The 18,947-nt window shown below is 38.3% G+C and overlaps 4 protein-coding genes and 1 long non-coding RNA gene across 6 annotated transcripts in view; 3 read left to right on the forward strand and 2 right to left on the reverse strand.

Moving 5' to 3' along the window:
- Window positions 1-14,319, reverse strand: part of LOC136344361 (uncharacterized) — a 29,176-nt gene extending 14,857 nt beyond the window's left edge. Inside the window, exons 1-2 of the long non-coding RNA XR_010732949.1 lie at window positions 14,171-14,319; window positions 11,636-11,702 (exon numbers count right to left, since the gene is read on the reverse strand). This is a non-coding gene — a long non-coding RNA (uncharacterized lncRNA). The remainder of the gene's footprint in view (window positions 1-11,635; window positions 11,703-14,170) is intronic.
- On the forward strand, window positions 1,703-4,207 carry LOC136344359 (uncharacterized). Its single transcript, XM_066291737.1, has 2 exons — window positions 1,703-1,839; window positions 3,077-4,207. Exons 1-2 carry the CDS (start codon window positions 1,819-1,821, stop codon window positions 4,166-4,168), a joined length of 1,113 nt encoding a protein of 370 aa, XP_066147834.1. The 5' UTR covers window positions 1,703-1,818; the 3' UTR covers window positions 4,169-4,207.
- On the forward strand, window positions 9,098-14,177 carry LOC136344356 (uncharacterized). 2 transcript variants are annotated; one of them, XM_066291725.1, is made up of 5 exons: window positions 9,098-9,243; window positions 12,275-12,360; window positions 12,413-12,591; window positions 12,656-12,774; window positions 12,805-14,177. In XM_066291725.1, the coding sequence occupies exons 1-5, from the start codon at window positions 9,220-9,222 to the stop codon at window positions 13,870-13,872; spliced, it is 1,476 nt and encodes a 491-aa protein (XP_066147822.1). In that variant the 5' UTR covers window positions 9,098-9,219; the 3' UTR covers window positions 13,873-14,177. The 2 variants fall into 2 exon arrangements, with proteins under 2 accessions (XP_066147822.1, XP_066147821.1); XM_066291724.1 differs by having other exon boundaries at window positions 12,656-14,177.
- Window positions 14,320-14,562: 243 nt separating the features above from the next.
- LOC136344308 (nurim homolog) lies at window positions 14,563-16,171 on the forward strand. Its single transcript, XM_066291612.1, has 5 exons — window positions 14,563-14,799; window positions 14,868-15,040; window positions 15,090-15,254; window positions 15,305-15,438; window positions 15,498-16,171. Exons 1-5 carry the CDS (start codon window positions 14,670-14,672, stop codon window positions 15,634-15,636), a joined length of 741 nt encoding a protein of 246 aa, XP_066147709.1. The 5' UTR covers window positions 14,563-14,669; the 3' UTR covers window positions 15,637-16,171.
- Window positions 16,060-18,708, reverse strand: deltaCOP (coatomer subunit delta). Its single transcript, XM_066291611.1, has 9 exons — window positions 18,572-18,708; window positions 18,449-18,488; window positions 17,800-18,023; window positions 17,566-17,745; window positions 17,145-17,512; window positions 16,883-17,093; window positions 16,617-16,831; window positions 16,357-16,561; window positions 16,060-16,296 (listed from the first exon to the last, which is right to left on the reverse strand). Exons 1-9 carry the CDS (start codon window positions 18,572-18,574, stop codon window positions 16,207-16,209), a joined length of 1,536 nt encoding a protein of 511 aa, XP_066147708.1. The 5' UTR covers window positions 18,575-18,708; the 3' UTR covers window positions 16,060-16,206.
- Between the last annotated feature and the right edge of the window lie 239 nt (window positions 18,709-18,947).

Raw genomic sequence — 18,947 nt, forward strand, 5'->3', positions numbered from 1 at the left:
GGACAATTGTTGTTTGCGCTTTGTAGACCTGCCAAAGATGAGCGGTATAAGCGACGTCTTCAGCCGTTGACCCAAATTCGACTTGAATAATTCCACGTAAATTTGTCGTTATATAACGCGAAGCCAATAACTAACAAACAAATAACTATTTCAGAATAAAAAGACGCGCAAACAGGTGATTATGTTGCTAATAAATTGTATGGCACGTGAATGACAATTTAATGTTGTGCGGTTCCTTTTCTAATTGGTCATTTGTTTACTAGTCTCATTGGAACGGCCCACCTCGGGCATTCTAATAGGACAGATGTGGCGAAATTCGGCATAGATTTGCAGTTTTGTTGCAAAGTGCCGTTGTAATTCAGCATTGACAGGGAAAAATATTGGCAATTGCGTGGCATTCGAAGGTCTAAGCGCCAAAAAAACGATTCGTTAGTCCTCGACAGCATCTGTCTCTGTTGGGCAATTTGCCAGAAAAACGACGCACGTTTAAAATATTTATTTTTTAACCACTTAAAACAGATTTTGGTAAAACTGGCAACCCTGCGCTTTGCATTTGTTGAAACGGCCTCATTTTTTTTTTATACTGATTTATTTCCATCGAGTGCGCCACCTCCCCCCGTCCCACCTCTTGGACATCTTGTAGATTAGTGAAGAAAATTTCTCGATACGCGCTCCCGTTTAAATCGGTTTTCGATTAATTTGAGTGACACTGAATTTCATCATAAAAGTCCATTCATAATTCCGATCGATACGTAAACATCGACGATCTCGAACATGCATAGTGAAAATCGCAATTTCCGGTTCATTATCATCGATTCATCGTATACGAAATCAGTCTGTTTCGCTTAATAATGCAAATAAATTAAGGCAGCTCAGATGGGAGCCCGGAATTTGATCTTCACCTTGGAAGGAATGCGAAGTTCGAGGGTTTTTGCCTTCAAGATTTAATAAATTTTACCTTTAAAAGTAAAATGCGGTGATTTATGTAATGATGACAAACTGAAAATTTCGAAGAAGGTTGAGGGCTTTCGGAATCTCCGCATACATTATATTGTGACGTAAATAAATATCTTAAACAAGTTTCTGTAAATATTCGTATTGCAAGTGCTCATGGGAATAATTTTTTTTTTATATACATATATATGGTAAAAGCACGAAAAATTTTCTTTTAATTACCATCAACTCGCAGTTGCACAACAGTCTGATGCCCGGACGCACCCAAATTTTTGTAGAGGTCGAAACTCAAGGATATTAATAAAAGAAACTCCTGATTCATGACTGAAATCTAATAATCTCTTGCTCAACTGAAGGATTTTCAGGTGGTTATATAAAATGAAGAGGTTATTGTTCCATTCACCATGATCATACTGAAAAACCTACACGGAGTACTACACAAAAGGCACAATGGCAACTAAAAACCACAAAAATATTCTCATGGGCGATACAAATCTGCGTTTGTTGTGAAGCAAAATCAAATTTGTTCTTTTCAATGGTACAAAAACTCAATTCCATCCTTTTGTATGAACCAGGAACCAGTTCCATCATCACCGATTAAATAACGCGTTAAATCACATGCTCTTCGAATGAGCCTTTATTCGGAGGTGACCCCCCAAACATCGCCGACGAAGAGTTAGAAGAAAGTGCGCCATCATTGTGTGTTCTCCTTTCGGCACATTAGACTGCCATAAGAGGGGACCGTAGTGCAAAAAGCACATTATCAACTAGGTATAAAGGTACCAAGTTGGGTTCCTGACCGCTCAGTAAATCGACAGCGTTTACGTCCACCACCAACCCTTACGAACAGGGGTGGCAATCATTATGCAGTGGCTATCACTACTGGTCAGTGTATTTTTTTTGCTTATATAGACGGTTTCGTTTGTGCATGCTGTTGTGGTGATTTGGCGGTGACGTTTGACATGGATTATTCTAGTGGCGGTTGTTTGGGGGGTGCATAACGGGTGCTTCGGAACGGGAGGAGCTTGAAAGTTGGCTTTATTGGGCGATTATTTTCGCTTATTTTAGGACGCGAAAAAACTTTTGTTTTCATGTAGAACACCCTGTACGTGCCATTTTTTTAATTTGCCGCCCATCGAGGCTGATTTGTCTGTGCAAATTCCTGCACCAATCTCTGCAGAGATTTCAACTAAAGTAACGCGTGATAAGAGCACCCCAAAAATTCTTTCTAAAGGGATTTTTTGTTATGATTTTTTTTTACCCTAAAAAGTCGTTTGTTTCATTGACCACTTTGTAAAGATTAAGGTCTTCTGGCCACGCGAAGCAACTCCTTAAGCTTAATTTTTCCGATTATGTTACCGTTTAGTGCCAAATTCCATCTGCCCAATACCCAAGTAACGCCGAACTTCCAGATATCTTCCCATATTAAATAAGCTATTAATCAACCTATAAATTCGTAATTATCCATTAATAAAAGTACTATTATTTGATACGTCATTTCACAGCTTTCAGACTGATTTTTATCTCACCACTGCAACTCGTGTCCAAGAACGACTTTCGCCCAATATCCAATTTAAAGTGCGCAGTATGTAACATAAAGAAATTAATATTGATATATATGTATAGAGAAATCAGCGAAATTGCTGCATTAATTCCTGCAAAAATTCAACAGAATTTCAGGAAATTTTCGTCTTAATTTCTGCAATAAGTAAAGCAGCTTTCCCTACAAACGAACAGTGTTTATTGTTGACGACCTCGTCGTTATTAATTATTACGACACCTATGGCAAACAATAATTTCTAATTTGAATTATTGTTATTATGTATGAAAGACATAATAAAGTAATTATTATGACTTTGTTGCATTGTCCTTCGATAGGAATTTTATCTGCCTTAGAGAAGTACTGTTGTGTCTCATGCACCAAAATTACTGGGTAGCCTAAGAAAAATCGCAAAATCGGGCAACAATGGCTCAGTTCCAATTGTTAAAAGGCGCCTAGTAAGCCTTTGCATTAAAAAAAAAAAACAAAAACCGGCCGCAGCATTGCCATTTAGCAGTTTCGAATTCGAGGTTTTCCTTCAAATTTACCATACGATGTATGATATATTAATTTCATTTTCAGGTGATCGGATGCTTCTTAGCCATCCCAACTCGTTCGAGTCCTGTTAGTCTCTCGCGCACGAAACGATCCCATCACGAACCCGAAGGGTACTGGAGTAAACGCCTCATCTGGAAAACTGAATGGGTTAAGGTTTGGAAAACCGACAAGAAGCTCGAATGGAAACCTGAATGGGTGAAGATTCAAGTGCCAGCTTGGAAGGAGATACAAGTGCCGATATGGAAAGAGATTCAGGTTCCTGATTGGAAAACTATTACAAAACCTTTATGGGTAGAGAAGCAAGTTCCTGCCTGGAAAGAGATTCAAGTACCAGATTGGGTGGAGAAGCAAGTGCCCGCATGGAAGGAGATTCAAGTGCCCGATTGGAAAGAAATTCAAGTTCCCGACTGGAAGGAAATCCAAGTGCCCGATTGGAAAGAAGTGCAAGTTCCAGCCTGGAAAAAAATCTGGAAGCCCGTCTGGGTGGATCATCAAGTGCCCGCCTGGAAGGAGGTCCAAGTACCGGAATGGAAGAAGGAATTTGTGCCCGAGTGGGTGAAGGAAGGGATTCATGGAGAACACTATTTGGGCAAGGACGAACATGGTAACGAGTACACTGCCCACGATTTATGGAGAAAAAAGCTGATTTGGAAACCCGTCTGGAAGAAAGTATGGAAAACTGAGAAGAAACAAGTCTGGGTTTCCCAGAAGAAAATGGAATGGAAGGCCGAGTGGGTAAAAATCTGGAAAACGGAGAAAAAGCAAATTTGGAGAACTGAAAAGAAACAGATATGGAGAACAGAGAAGAAGCAAATTTGGAGAACTGAAAAGAAGCAAATCTGGGTTTCGAAGAAAGTGCAAATATGGCGCACCCAAAAGAAACAAATCTGGGTACCCCAAAAACAGTTAGTTTGGAAACAGGAGAAAGTGCAGATCTGGCGGACGGAGAAGGTGCAGAAATGGGTGTCGGAGAAGAAGCAAATTTGGGTCGATCAATGGAAGAAGAAATGGGTGCCGGTATGGAAGTCCATCCAAGTGCCCGCCTGGAAGAAAGTGTCGATTCCAGTGTGGGAAAAAGTGTGGGTTAAAGTACACAAACACCACGGTTGGGACTAACCAGTTTAAAACCTAAGTTGTTGCTTGTTATTGTTGCTGCTTCGTTTCTGTATATAAAGACTCCTTTTCTATCTCCCTTTCCTAGTTTTAAGTTACGCTGTATATACCTGTTAATTGAAGTATTATGGGAGTTGCTGAAAAATAAATTACCTAAATTATAAGAGTTTTTTTCGTATTTCTATAACAATTTAAAGTACAAGTATGCGATAATGTCACATTTTTTTTCTAATTAACAATAAAAATTATTGACTTATCGAATTGCTTTTGTTGTAAAAAATCACAAGCGTTTTCCCTCAGGAAGGTATCAAAATGAAATCTACAAATGCCAACCTCTGGGTCAAAAGTTTTGACCTTTTCCTTCTCGCTCTTAAATAAAACTTTCACGATACAACGAAGGTCGCGCTGAGACTAAGAAATTTATGTATTAACCACCTGAATACTACCGGTAAGTGCTTTTACAGGTATTGTTCATCAAGGTATATTATGTCGGAAATCGGCATTTCATTACGTAATTTGAGAAAGTGAAGATGATCCTCATTTTTAAGAGATTCTGGCACGCCTTGCGTAATTGCAGGATATATACCGTAGGTTTCTTAATGGATTCTTGCACTGTGACTCCTTTTATGGCGTTAATTGTAGTTTAAAAATACAAAATCGCAAAAAATACGCATAAAAAAACTGATTTTTTCACAAATGATACAACACTTTATAACTAAACGAAATACGTGGTGGGCATCATTTGGCACTTCTTAGAGGGTGTTCTATGTAAAGATCTGATGGTAAAACACCTGAGCGTTCATTTTTATTTGCCCATCCATGCATCTAGACATACACTAATAGTTCACATGCGTATATTGTTAAAACATTTCAAAAATCTGCTTTTTTTAATATGAAGCATTGAGATCAGTTACGAAATGAATTAATGTAGCGCAAACTGAAGAGAAATTACTCATTTCTTTTCAGGAATTTCTCATGGGACCTGTCTGAAGCTATTTTTTTTACCCAATTTTAAAAGAAACTTAAACAGTTATTCTGTCCAAGAATCAAGAGGCTCACAGCTTGCATTTTTCTGCACATTTTGCTATCAAATTCACCTTAGTTCCTCGTTGATTCAAAAAAATAAATTGAATACAGGCAGAAGGAAATAACGTATGCACCATATTATCAAGAATCCGGCAAATTGCAAATAATCGAAGTAGACGTTGTGGTAACGTTTCAATTACTTCAAAAATGACTTTCAGTTATTCATATGAACGTTCACAGTATTCGCATTCAAAAAAAAAATTCAATACACGCTTATAACTCGTTTTAGCGACTCATTTACTACGTGCAGGTAAAACAATTTAAAGGGCAGGAATTGAACTTCCGCATGACACCTAGCTGAAATTTGTATCTTTGATGCTGCCACCCCAAGATGAAACATAAATCTTTCGCAGCTTATCTAACTCTTCTGGAAATCCACAAAAGCCAGCTTCGCTTTTCCGTTCCAGCAAGAAGGGATTCTAGGTGTTTGCGTACCTCACATTTCCCTAAATTGAGAATGTAAATGCTAAATGCTTTCTTCGGATCCCTAGCTAAGACCGCAATATTTCAAGAACGATAGCAGCTACCGACTATTTCGATTCACGTTTTGAAAAACAAAAAAGACGCATTTTTTTATGTACATATATGTAGAGATCTGCACAAGCCTAAACTAATCCTGCAAAAAGTAGAACAGTGAACGGAAGCATTAGTATGGTAAGCTTTCTTTGACGCATCTTAAAGGGTGCCCTTTAGGAAACCACCCAGTAAAATAGTAAGATTGTATTTCTGGTTGCCTACCCGCGGGTTCATAATCTAGTTAATTATTTGCGAGAATTCATGTTCGCCATATTGTCAAGAATTTCACAAGGTTTTTGTTAAAAACTCTTTCACTAGAAAATATTGAAACATTCTGCATAGCAAACATGGAATTCTCCACAAATAACGAAGTTTTGATATTTTGTGAAAATACGTGAATTTGACAACAATTTGTTGAATAATTTTTTTTCGCACGGGACAACAATGATCCACTGGGACGAAACGATAAAGAAACTGCGGGTGTCTACACTCTGCTCAAATTTTTCACCACATGTGGTGATTTGCTCGATAACTTGAAATTTTTTTCATCCAACATCTTAAACTAATAAAAATCGATATTCCATGTTCCGTTTAATCAAAGTTTGTTTACTTCTTAAGTTATCGCAACTGGGCACTGCTTGGAATGTTATTTCGCCAACTTTACCATAACAGCAAAAGTGAAACCGGGAAATTCACGGCCGTTATCTAAGATATATGGCTTCGTCGAAGTTAATTGAAGCAGAATTTGTGTGTACATACATACGTAAAAGGTGTTTATTTTTATGGCGACCGCATAAACGAGACGTGCAATGGTGCAAAATAAGCAATCCGGGCACTTTTACCGGTGAAATGGGCCTCGACAGCTTAAATGTCGTTGAGGAACGAACGCAGTTCGATACAAGAGAAGAAACGCAACAAAATGTCGCGGTTTAAAGAGCGTAAAGAACGGTAATTGAAACAATGACCGAACAGAAAACCGTGAAACTCGTGAGGAAGAACATCTTTGAAACCTGAATTCCTGAAGGCAAAAGCGTGAAAGTGTTTCGGTCAAAAAGCGCATTTCGGCTTTATTGACCGCTTACCCACTCATAGTCTTATTGGCAAAATATGTAACGGTTATGCAACGAGGAGAAACGGCCATGGCAGCCACCGCTAACGCCCGCGGTAAAAAAACTTTCTTTCCAGCCTTGTTTCTTGGCCTTGCCTTTGCAGTCCCTTGTGTGGAAATTTGTACGTAATTCGCGGGTCAATACCCGCATTATTTAATCCCCCTATACAGGGAAACTACCGACGCCAAATGCGTAAGAGTAATTGAGAGCATGGTGTCAAATGCTTCGCCAAACCAAACGAGACCGTGATGATTGAATACCAAAAAGTAAAAGTTCTGTTTCACGAATAAATTAATGATGTGCAGGAAAGGTAGGTAGGTACAGTGTGACCTAGGATGGGTTATGAACTATTAGCAATCGTTTAGGTACCGAATAATGTGGCTTGCGTAACGCAAGGGCGTGTCACTGCTTGGTAGTACATACGTCAGTCCCACAAATTCGAGAGCACTTTCCAACTCTTTTTTCTTTCTTAATTTAATTAATTGGACAAGTCGATTAAAAAAAAAAAATCTTAGTGAAATATCACAATAACGTCACGTGGAAGTACACTTTCTTCTAGCGATGGCGCAACTGTTTCGGTCACATAGTACTCCCTCGCGATCGTTTAAACATTCCATTTGCATGCAATTTGCCAATAAAATTTTAAAAACGCCAATGGACGATTGCCGAATGTATAATGCCCACTTGTGGGTGTTTCACCAAGTCGAACTTTTCGAAAGATTTCAGTTGAGATTGCGCTAATTATCAATGATGACGAATCGCGTTATAAAAAGCCGCTTTCACGATTTTTGTAACAAAAGACAGCGATTTGTGGGATGGGAAAGAGGCGAAAATGGTTAGGAGGAGGAGGAGGAGGAGGATTAGATATTTTCGATGCGTCTGGGAGGCTAAAACTCCACTCTTTTCCCTGCACACTGCGCAACAATTGACCTATGGAAATTCCTACATCTGTAATGGGAATTTCCGGTATGATTTGGCTTAAGTCCTTGCGACTGGGTTTGAATTGAATATTGCTACTATACAAACATACCAGAAACGAGCAACAAATCCTCGATCAACGGTCCTGTCGCGTGAGCTTTTCGGCTTCAAGTGAGGCAAAGTTCCGAATACAAAAAAAATTATTTTCACTCACTTTGGCGCGCGAACACTCCACTTTTTCACATTCCACACCGTGTATATCTGTTAAAAGTGAATTTTCTTCCCCTAAGCACCCGGAATGGTATTGAACCTTATGATTCCACCCGTCACAAAGAATATTTCCTTAATGGGCTTTCCTGTGCCTCCTCCTGTTTTCCGCCAATTTGAACCTCAATGTAGCCATGCATTTTCTGCCACTTTTGGAGCAATAATATTTTTCCATCCACTGTGGTCAGTATTAAAGGCACGTTTTTGCCAATGCATACATATATAAATGTTATGTCACTCCAAAAATCGCATTACTTCATGTATGAGTGTAATAGAAACAATGCAAGGGAGTGAAAACGGAATCGTCGCCGCAAGCTTAACGTTCAAGTGTAAACAAAACGTATTAGCATTGCCTTTTCGACGTGCTAATTTAATAATTTAGTACTAAGAATTGTTACATAAAATTTATTACTAATTTTATTGTGAATATCAATCTCCTACGTGACAGACTTCGTCGCTTGGACGCTCGATATCGTCACAGTGTAGTGCTTTCTTTATGAATTAGGGAATATACATTACTTTATGAGAAATCGAAAGGACTGAATGGGGAACAAGTAATTGATGGAAATTAGACGAATTCTTGCTACTTATTAGTACCATGTGTTTGCAATTAGGAGAGTAGTGGAGAATTCTAAATTACGTACGAACATCGTTCGCATGCATTAACGACACAAGTTTCTCATTATTTATTAGATATTTTCCGCAAATTGTCGCATTTCCTGGTCTCACATGTTGACTGTCGCAGCACCCGGACGAATCGCAAAATCCGGTATCAGCGCATCAGCCGCGACGCAGCAAAAATGAGATCTGCAGATGCGCATAATTTCCACGTGTCCAGTTCATCAACATTACTGACCGTTGGTTCGTAAAATTTCTGGAAAAACGAACAAAAGGCCCCGGTTCTACGCGGCCGCGTAAGCAAGTCCAGGTGCGCGACTTTCTTCCGGCAGCCTTGCGACTTGGCCTTGCTTCGTTTCTTCACTTGTTCGACGCGCGGACGCCGCCGTCGGCGTCGCATCGGCGAAAGTGAAACACCCCACGCGCCTGCGGGTGCACTCCGAACCTATAAAACAAGCGTCCAGCGCCCCGACGGTCATCAGTGATTAGTTTTTCTAGCCAGAAGAACCCCGACGAACTGGTGTCTGTGGTTCCCAGACCATGAGGGTCCGCCGGTACCTAGTGGTCAGTGTGTTCACTATTTCCACATTTTTGTCAGTGTGTAAAGTGGTTGAGTGGTGCTACTGGGTGTCTCAAGATGGTGCCATCATGGAGCTGTGCAAAGAAAGTGTCTTGGCAATTTTATAGAGGATTTAGAGTGCGCTCGTCTTGAGACACCCGGTATATGCGTTTTATCGGGAGTCGTTGCTAACGTTAGCTTTAGATGATTTTCCCGAATTCGAGTTGGGTTGAATTGGTTATATAAAAGGCGATAGATGGCTCTGGGATGAGTCCCAAAGTGGCGGCCAATTTTAAAAATCAGTCAAACCAATTCCTGTTAACACGAAAGCGAGGAGAAATGGGTAGGGAAAATTCTGATGGTAAATTAGACATAACGGACAACCCGTATTACATGTACACAAGATGTTCTATGTGAAAAAGTGAAATTTCGTTTTTCCAAAGTTCGTGAAAATAGATTTTCAATGGTTTGAGAATATATCCCGATTTAAACTAAAATTTCTCGAAAAATGGTAAGGATAGCGATAGGAAAATGTATTAAGGAATTACCCCTTCTGATTGGTAGATTCATAATACCGTATAATACATTCGGCGTGTTATGGGGAGAAAATCGAACTTCCAGAGTTTAAAGAGAATCATGTAGAAAACACCCTCTAATGGGCATCGAAAGCGCGATGGTACTCGTTCATACGTCACTTAAAAATTAAGAGAAATAGATATAGGGATTTATCTGGATAAATAACAGTTTATAGCAGATTTTTCAAAAATGCATAAAATACAGGGTCTTGTATATGAAAAAGTAGAGCTTTAGCGTGTGAACCGGACTTAAAATGGTCCTGTAAAATTGTGAAAATATGACCTTATGACAGTTCAAATTACTCGAAAACCGATAGATACGTGCAGGGATTAAAAAAATATATATTGTTAGATTCTCCACAGCATACAGGGTGCCCCGTGATTATCTCAATCAAGAATATAAATCATTAGAAAATGTTTGCAACTGAGTTTGGCGTAGAGAAATTAAAGTAATCGAACAATGCACAGGGTTGTCTATACATGTGGGACAGGAGTTTTACCATTTTAAAAGTTCATAATATTCAATAAGGACTCCCTTTGGCCTTCGTGTATTTTCAGTACCTACAGAACAGACAGTCAGAAGTCACGCTTTGTTTCTGCTAGCGAGTAGATTGAAAACGTAAATAATCAAACAGAAAATATTGTTCCTGGCAATTTCTATTTCTTTTCGGTTTGTGTTTATAATGAGTTGTTTGACATTGATATTAGTGGTAGTAGTGCACTAACTTTTGGCCAAACAATGTTGACCACGGTGAAGATGATGCTAATAACGCTACTTTCACCCAAATATCACGTATCATTATGCATAATGAGCACTTCGGTAAATTTAAAAAGACGGTACAAACGGATATTGATTATTATCAAATATACAGAGTCCCTCTAAAAGCGCGGTACAAAAGTTTACCGTAGATTTCTGAGGTGAAAACATGACGATTTAACCCAATTTACCGTAGTTTAAAACAGAAGGGGTTTAATAATATACGATGACAGAATGACAATTAAAAACGGAGAAAAAGTCTTTTTTTTTTCGTTTGTAATGGTACTATCTAAACAAACTGTCGCATTGAGGGGTTCTTAGGGGCGAGAAATTAGAATCCATTAACATTTTCGGTGCAAATTTTAAAGAACGTCATCGGCGCTCCCTGAACCCTGTTTAAAGGGACATAACTTTTTTAATATCCGGATAAAATTTATTTATACCTAAATCTGTGTTTTACAACATGTTCTATGAAAAAAATATATCTTGATACAAATCCCTATGAGTATTCCTTTTTGAGATGTTTGAAGTGTAAAGTTCGCTGCATGTCTTGAAAAATAACTTTAAAGTGCATAGTTCCTCCTGCAGTTAAAACGAAAAAAATTATAATATTCAATCAGTTTTCCATTTTTACTATTTTTTTTAAATTTTAATATTCATGTTTTTATTTGACTATACCAATTTTTTATTATTTATTTTGCTGTGCTGTACGAGTGTACTTTGAAGGTTTTTTGCATGACATGCAGCGAAGTTTCCCCTTCGAATATCTAAAGACGAAACGCCCCTAGGGACTTGTACTAAGATAGTTGTTTTTAGTAAAATATGTCCGTAAACACACAAATTTAGTCAAAAATAAATTTTATACCGGATGCGTCATTATATATTTTTTTAATTTCCACTTCGTCATCCTGTATTTTTAAAACACTCTACTTTTGGACTAAGGCAAATTGTGTTAGATCATCATGTTTTCTCCTCAGAAATCTGCGGAAGAATTTTGTACGGACCTTTTAAAAATATCCCATATAATTAAGCGAAAAAATGAAAAAAATCAATTTAATTGCTTACAGTGCATAAGACCATCAATGGTAAAGACGCCCTCGATTCAACAACACCCCATTGAGACCCGTCGCTTCTAAAAAAAATTTATGTTGTTATTATTATTAATTATTCCTCCGATTATAACTAGGAACAGCGATTAAACGCATTAACGAGCCATTACACATCACATTGACCAAGACACACACCAAAACAAGACTTCTGCCTTAAATTTAATAGTCACCTACCGTGACAAATCACTTTACTGACCCTAATAAGGAAAACGTTTAATTTCGCTTTCTTTTAAGTCTACATGCCATAATACAGGGTGTAGTTTATGGGTGGAAAGTACACGTAAATAGACCGGTCAACTTGTTTTTGTTCATTGCGTAACGCCTGCGAAGATCTCTTTTCGAAAATGTGCGATATCTTATCACATGGGCATCAAAAAAAGGTATTCGGAGATACCCGGGGGTTCGGGTTCATTGACAAGTGCACCTGAAATACTTTCACTTTTCTATTTATACTGAGAGATAACATGGCAAAATCGTGTTAAGCCGATGTCGAAGGCGGAAGAAAGCCCCGTATCGCACCATATATGTTGTGTCAGGGAAAATGTTTTATGAAATAGTTTCATTGTTATGGCTACTAATTGTCTCCTTCGTTTAGGTTGCCATCTTGGCAACGCTCCATGCTACGTGGACGGAAGGCAAAGCTGTGGTAGCCAACGCCCCCTTACAAGATGTAAAGACACCGTGAGTTTACATTAACATCAAAAATTACTTTTTGTATTAATAAAATATTCAGGACAGCCCAAAAAAGATATGACGACTACGCGCCCTCAAGTGCAGGTTTGAGTGGAACAGGAGTTTCAGCTCCAGGGGCTGCGGCTTATGGAGGAAGTGCCTCTGCGCAAGTCTCTTTCGATACTGGAAATGTGGATGTGCAGCAAGTTGATGTCCACCAGGTTAATGAAGGAGTTCGAGGTGAGTCATCACTCCCTTCTTACTCACCATTAAAAACACTACATTAATGCGCGTGGGGGAACAGGGCTCGAAGGAGGCTTCGACGCAGGCCTCCATGGAGGAGTCGATTTCCAACATGTCACTAATATCGACAACCATCATGTCATTGTCGATCACCATGAGGATCATCATCACATTGAGGACCATCACATTGAGGACCATCACGTTGACGATCATCACCATGACCATCATCACGATCCCGGTTATTGGAAGAAGAAGGTGACATGGAAGAAAGGCTGGAAAAAGATCTGGAAACCTGGCCAAAAGAAGATTTGGAAACCTCAGTGGAAAAAGTATTGGAAACCCATATGGGTTCCTACACAAAAACCTGGCTGGAAGGAGATTCAAGTGCCTGATTGGAAGAAGATTTGGAAGCCTGTCTGGAAAGAAATTAAAGTGCCTGCCTGGAAGGAAATCCAAGTCCCTGACTGGAAAAAAATATGGAAGCCAGTGTGGAAGCCTATCCAAGTCCCTGCATGGAAGGAAATTCAAGTACCGGATTGGAAGAAAATTTGGAAGCCTGTATGGAAGGAAATTTCAGTTCCGGCTTGGAAAGACATTGAAGTACCAGCCTGGAAAAAGTATTGGTACCCAGTATGGGTCAAAGAAGGAGTCCACGGGGACCATTTCCTAGGTAAAGATCACGAGGGCAACGAATACACCGCTCACGATATATGGAAAAAGAAGATGGTGTGGAAGGCTGCCTGGAAAAAGTACTGGAAACCAGCAAAAAAGCAAATATGGGTCAAAGACAAAAAACTTGAGTGGAAAGAAGCATGGAAGCAAATCTGGAAGACTGAGAAAAAGCAAATTTGGGTCTCTGACAAGAAACTTGTGTGGAAAGAGGCCTGGAAACAAATTTGGCGTACTGAAAAGAAGCAAATCTGGGTGTCAGACAAAAAGCTTGCATGGAAGGAAGCATGGAAGCAAATATGGAGAACTGAAAAAAAGCAAATTTGGATTCCAGATAAGAAGTTGGAATGGAAAGCTGCATGGAAACAAATATGGGTGCCCGATTATAAGCAAATCTGGTTGCCCGCCTGGAAAGAGATATGGAAGCCTGTGATCATTCAGGAATGGTTTCCTAGTCCAGATCACCACGACCATCACCATAGCGAGCACCACAGTTGGGATAGGGCAGATAAAACACAGGAAGGTGAGTATGTCACCTCGGCAACGACAAATAGCATTCAAAAAAGACAGATAGAAATGGGGAAAAAAGATGAGGATAAGCACAGCTAACATTGAGGGTTGAAACAGATCGTCAGAAGTCGTGTTTAACAACAGATGAAGGACCTTTGTGTGTAAATAGTAATTTGTAAGTAATAATATAGGTAGAAGTAGACTGAGAGGTAGTATCAGTACAATGAATGTTTGATTGTGACGATAATCATCATGCCAAGATGGCGGAACTTATTAACGACAGAATGTGTATAAACTAGTCCTTATTAAATTATAAGGAATAAGCTTTATTATAATATTACGATGTAATTTTGTTATTGTTGTTGTTGTGTAATTGTAAATAAATTATTTTCCATACTTGATGACTCTTCTGATAAAATTATCTATCTATCATTACTAAACGAAACTAAACACACCCCCGGCACCAAAACAACATTTACAAACACGGCCTGCTTAAACAATCAAAAACAATCAACGAACGCTTTTCTTTTCCTTAGAAGAACTTAACCACAATCAACAACAAAATAACAATGAATTTTCACTTGACAATTGACGTCACAAGGTAATCGTTTTTATACACCCAGATTCGACGAATGAAGGATATATATGTCTCCCTATGGGTATATAAGCGAGAGAACGACAGCACTATCTGTACCTACCCAGAATCGTTAAACTTCCATTATTTAAGCACAACAAAATTAAACCCAATAGCTAAAGTGACTCATTACCTAACGATCTCCCCCCCCTTTTTTTTGTTTACTTTTTTCCGTTTTAGGTTAATAAATGCGTCATTTTTATTTTTATTCTCCATCAAAATCTGATTTATAAAAGCTTTTTTTCCCTTTTTAACCGCAAAAATGATTAACAAAGTATTAAAACTGATTAAGCTTTTATTCGCTCTGTCCAGTTTCATTTGTGTCTTTTACGTTATATTGGAATTGACCTATTTCCTATCTTTTCCAAAACCAATACTGCAGGCAAAGGAGGGTAAAGTACTTTGTCACATTCTTTAATACAAAATGAACAACCTTAGCTCTTGATTTACCTTTATTAAGATTTATGGCTGACCTTATCCAGAGCACTCTTAACTGATATGGTGCTGCTCTCATTGTTTGTGCTCCAGCACTCAGCGATGGCCTCAGAAAGCTGTAAATCCTTACTATATAACTTAAGACTATCAGATATTTCAAGGAGCATTTACATTACAGCCACAGCGGCTGTTCTATTGGTTTGATTTGCCCAAAAATGTAAAATCAATTTTATACTGTAACTTGCAGGTTGCCATTAAATACTGGACATTTGCCCCATATGTTTTATGGAACATCAACTTAAGTTATAAACCAATTTTGTATTTGTACATTGGTTTTCACAGTACTGCCTGGACTGTCATTTATGTGGCGAATGTTTGCACTGACGTAACTGAGCTTTTAGGGTTAAAACAAGTATAATGCTGCAGTTGGTTTAGGTGACTATTTTATTTAAGAAATTGCAGGTTTATTACAGTGTAATGAATCTACCAAACCCAAATTTTCGTAAATCTTTGCGGCTGCAGAAGCTGAATGCTCACATGAGACACCCAAGTTTTTTGGGTTTTTTATTAGTCTTTTGGTTCGTCCCAGTAATGAGGTATGTTTAAATAATTTCATAAAGTATCTATAGGTCTAAATTAAAAATTATTCTTATAGTTTGGACAGGCTTCTTTTGGCTGTAATTCTAACTGGGTATATGTATATAGCCTGGAATACTGACGGGGAAGATTACAACTATCAAAAGTATATGTTTCAAAGAAAACATCATGAGCTAGAGAGGTTGAATGCACAATAGAGTGAGTGGGTTAAGGAGGGATTTATGAGTACAAATCTTAAGATGACAAGCTTTTGAATTTAAGCGCGTTTAAGAGCAGAAAATTAGAGAATAATTATTTATAGTTTGCTTAAATAACATTTTTGTCATGTTTAATACTGAACATTGAAATTGTTTTCAATCCTGGACAGTTTGTTTCCATGAGATATATATATATAGATCTGTTTCAACAGCAAGGTAATCTGGTTCCTTACACACATTTTTGTTTGTTTCTAGAGATTTGAAAGTAGCCTTTTACCTTGTTGGTACAAGACTATTTATAACAAATTAGGAATTCCAAATTTGCTATGTATCATGTTTAAAACTCAATAAAATAAGGTGATAGCTAGGCTCAAAATTTAAGGTGTAGGGTTTCTTTTTACAGAAAAACATCAAAAAACAAAAGCCTCTTAATACTTTAATAGGAGAAATAAAATCAAAGATACTTGTTTTTGTATTCAAAAGTAACATTTCAAATAATATACATATAATAATATAACGGATTTTGTTTAGTAAACATTGAATTATAATTAGTTTAAACTCAGAAGTTTCTTAGACTATTTCATATTTGTCGGGATGTAGCACGGACTCGGCGGAGTGTTTCACCGGAGAATCGTCATCCACCAGCAAAACGTCTAAAATCTGCAAAAGAAAAGAATAAACATGACTCAAAAAGTCCCTCTTCAAGAGCGAACAAGAAACCTTAATATTGGCATAAGATGATTTCGACGTGAAAGTGACGTGCAACGGGAAAAAATCTCCAGGGATGGCTTTTGGCGCATTGAATTCCAAGGAGCCAGTTTTGTTGCTCGTATCGATGAAAGGCAGGCTCCAAACCAGCTGATTTTTCCTCGATTCGTGATTGTAAGTACCATCGCATTCGCCCACTGTAGGTGTGCATCCGATGCTGCAACAGAAAAATAATAAAAATTTCATAGATTGAAAGAAAAAAAATCCCTTACGGCAAGGGAATAATGATGTTCACGTCTGCTAGTTCTAGATTCGTATGAGCCAACTCGTATTCGATGTTCACATCACAACTGCCGTCACCAGCTTCGGAAGGCCAACAGTTGATGAGCAAAGGCACGAATGATTCTTCGGTACTTTGGAGGCGCCACTTGAGCACTCCGACGTCACAATGCAACGGGAAAGGCTTGGCCGCTTGTTTAAGACCGATCTAATTACAAAAAAATATATGATCTAGAAAGAAAGAATAAGGACAACCAACTTGTGATCGTAATTTGAACAGCTCCTTGTCCACTTGCGGGTGTGTTTGCAGCTGCACTCCTCTGGTATCTTTGTTCTCCAACTGCACTCTTATTCTTCCCCATTTTTCATTGCCAATGTGAAGCGTTACAAGACCTAATACTTCAAATTGTTGTACACCGCCATCCCTGCCTAAACGAACTATCAGCTTTTCTTCCAATCGTAAGTGGACACTGCAAGAATTACTTAGTACTACCAAAACCTTCCTCAGAGCAAAAACTTACTCGTCGATATCAGTTTTAATGGTAGGCGTCTTGGTGTCCGAATGAATGTTATTCGAAGGTGTTGTGATGATTTTTTCACCCTCTGATTTAAGTTGGTCTACAAAGGAATCCACATCTTTGCCCTTGTTGCCCAGCTTCATGCCCCGCTTTTGCTGCGTGAACGAATGCGACGGCGGCTTAACGTCGTTTTGCACGGTACTGACGACATCCACTGTGGTGGAAGGAGTGTAAGTGCTGTTGGAACCCGGACCGAAGCCGCTAGAGCTCCCGAAATTAGCTTTAATGCCTTTTTTCATTTGCTCCAACTTTTGCCGCTGCAGCTCCTTTGCCTTTTCGCGCATTTTCAACTTAGCTTCACGCTCTTGCGACTAAATTCAAATTAAATTAAAATCGCGCAACAGGTGTTTTAAACGAAACGAACCTGTCTAACCGCCTGATAAACCTTCTCTTCGTGCGAGTCCATCTCCACGAATGTGCGAATTTGCGACAAATTTACGCTCTCCCTATAACCTAAAGCTACGATTTCGTCAAATGCGAAAATTAAATTAAACGCATTGTCCACTATTTCGCTTTCTTCCAAAGACCTACAGTATTCTGGAATCTATTAAATTTGGTATTAAAATGTATGCCACTGGTGACTTCTATTTAAACTTACAACTCTTGCGAATAAACGAAGAGTTTCTAGATCCTCTAAGATGTTACTGGCCCTGGTAGTGACAAGGAGCATATAAAGGCGTTCCAATGGCTGATAGACGTAACGAACAGAGTCAGTTTCAACAAATGTGTGCTGGGTGCCTGTGGGGACCAATTTGGGGAAGGCTGCTAATAAGCCTTCTATGCGGGCCTTTGTCATTTCAACGAATTGTCGAGAGACAATTGCTGAGAAAGGACAAACAGAAAATTAAATTTAAACTAAGAATCAAAGGTTGCCACAATGATGGCAATTCATACAGGGGGTAAAAAATGTTTGGAAACATGAAATTTTCACTTAAGTAATTCCTTTTTGTCAATACATAGTCATATTTAAGATATGTATATATGTTCAATAAAGCTTTCAGAAAATTTTTGCCTATTTACTAAATTTGTTAAAAAAACATTAAGTTGCCATTGTGTGGATTACATATGACTTATACGCTACATAGGCATGTACAAGTAAGTAAATATCCACTGTATCTGAGATTTTACCCATAAATCAAACTTGGTACAAATACGGAATACATTACACTCCGCATCAGCAAATTAACACGTAATATAATTGTTACAAAGGCAAAATACACATCAAGAACTTTACAAGGTGTACTCACTTTTGCCCGCTCTGGTGCAAACTGCTGCAGCTATAAGAACCTAGAAATTAACAATAAAAAGAAGATTTAGTAAGCACCGTATTAGGTGCCGTCTAAAGATATTGGATTGAGCTCCAAACATACCATTTTTCACGCTTCTGGACTGAAATTATTTAAAATATTTTATGGAAAACATTACATCTAAACTAACACGGAAAATCGGGTGACGTTGACTGTTTCCAGACGAGGTTTCCAGCGAGTTCAGGTGTATGACTTTGACAAATTTCTGACATTTGTAATATTCTTCCACCGTTGTCAGAACTTGCAGTGAAATTGCCTAGTAAGTTTTTGCTTTGTGTTATTAAGTGTTTATTATAAGGTAAATCTAATTATACAACGAATTGGTGTTAATTAAATACCCCATACATTTTCAATTTATTTAGCACAAATAATTATTTAAAAACATACAAGAGAATTGTATGTTAAAATGGCACTACTAGCGATATTGCCGCACTTAAAT

Source organism: Euwallacea fornicatus, chromosome 17, assembly GCF_040115645.1.
Source record: "Euwallacea fornicatus isolate EFF26 chromosome 17, ASM4011564v1, whole genome shotgun sequence".
Classification (NCBI taxonomy): Eukaryota; Metazoa; Arthropoda; class Insecta; order Coleoptera; family Curculionidae; genus Euwallacea; species Euwallacea fornicatus.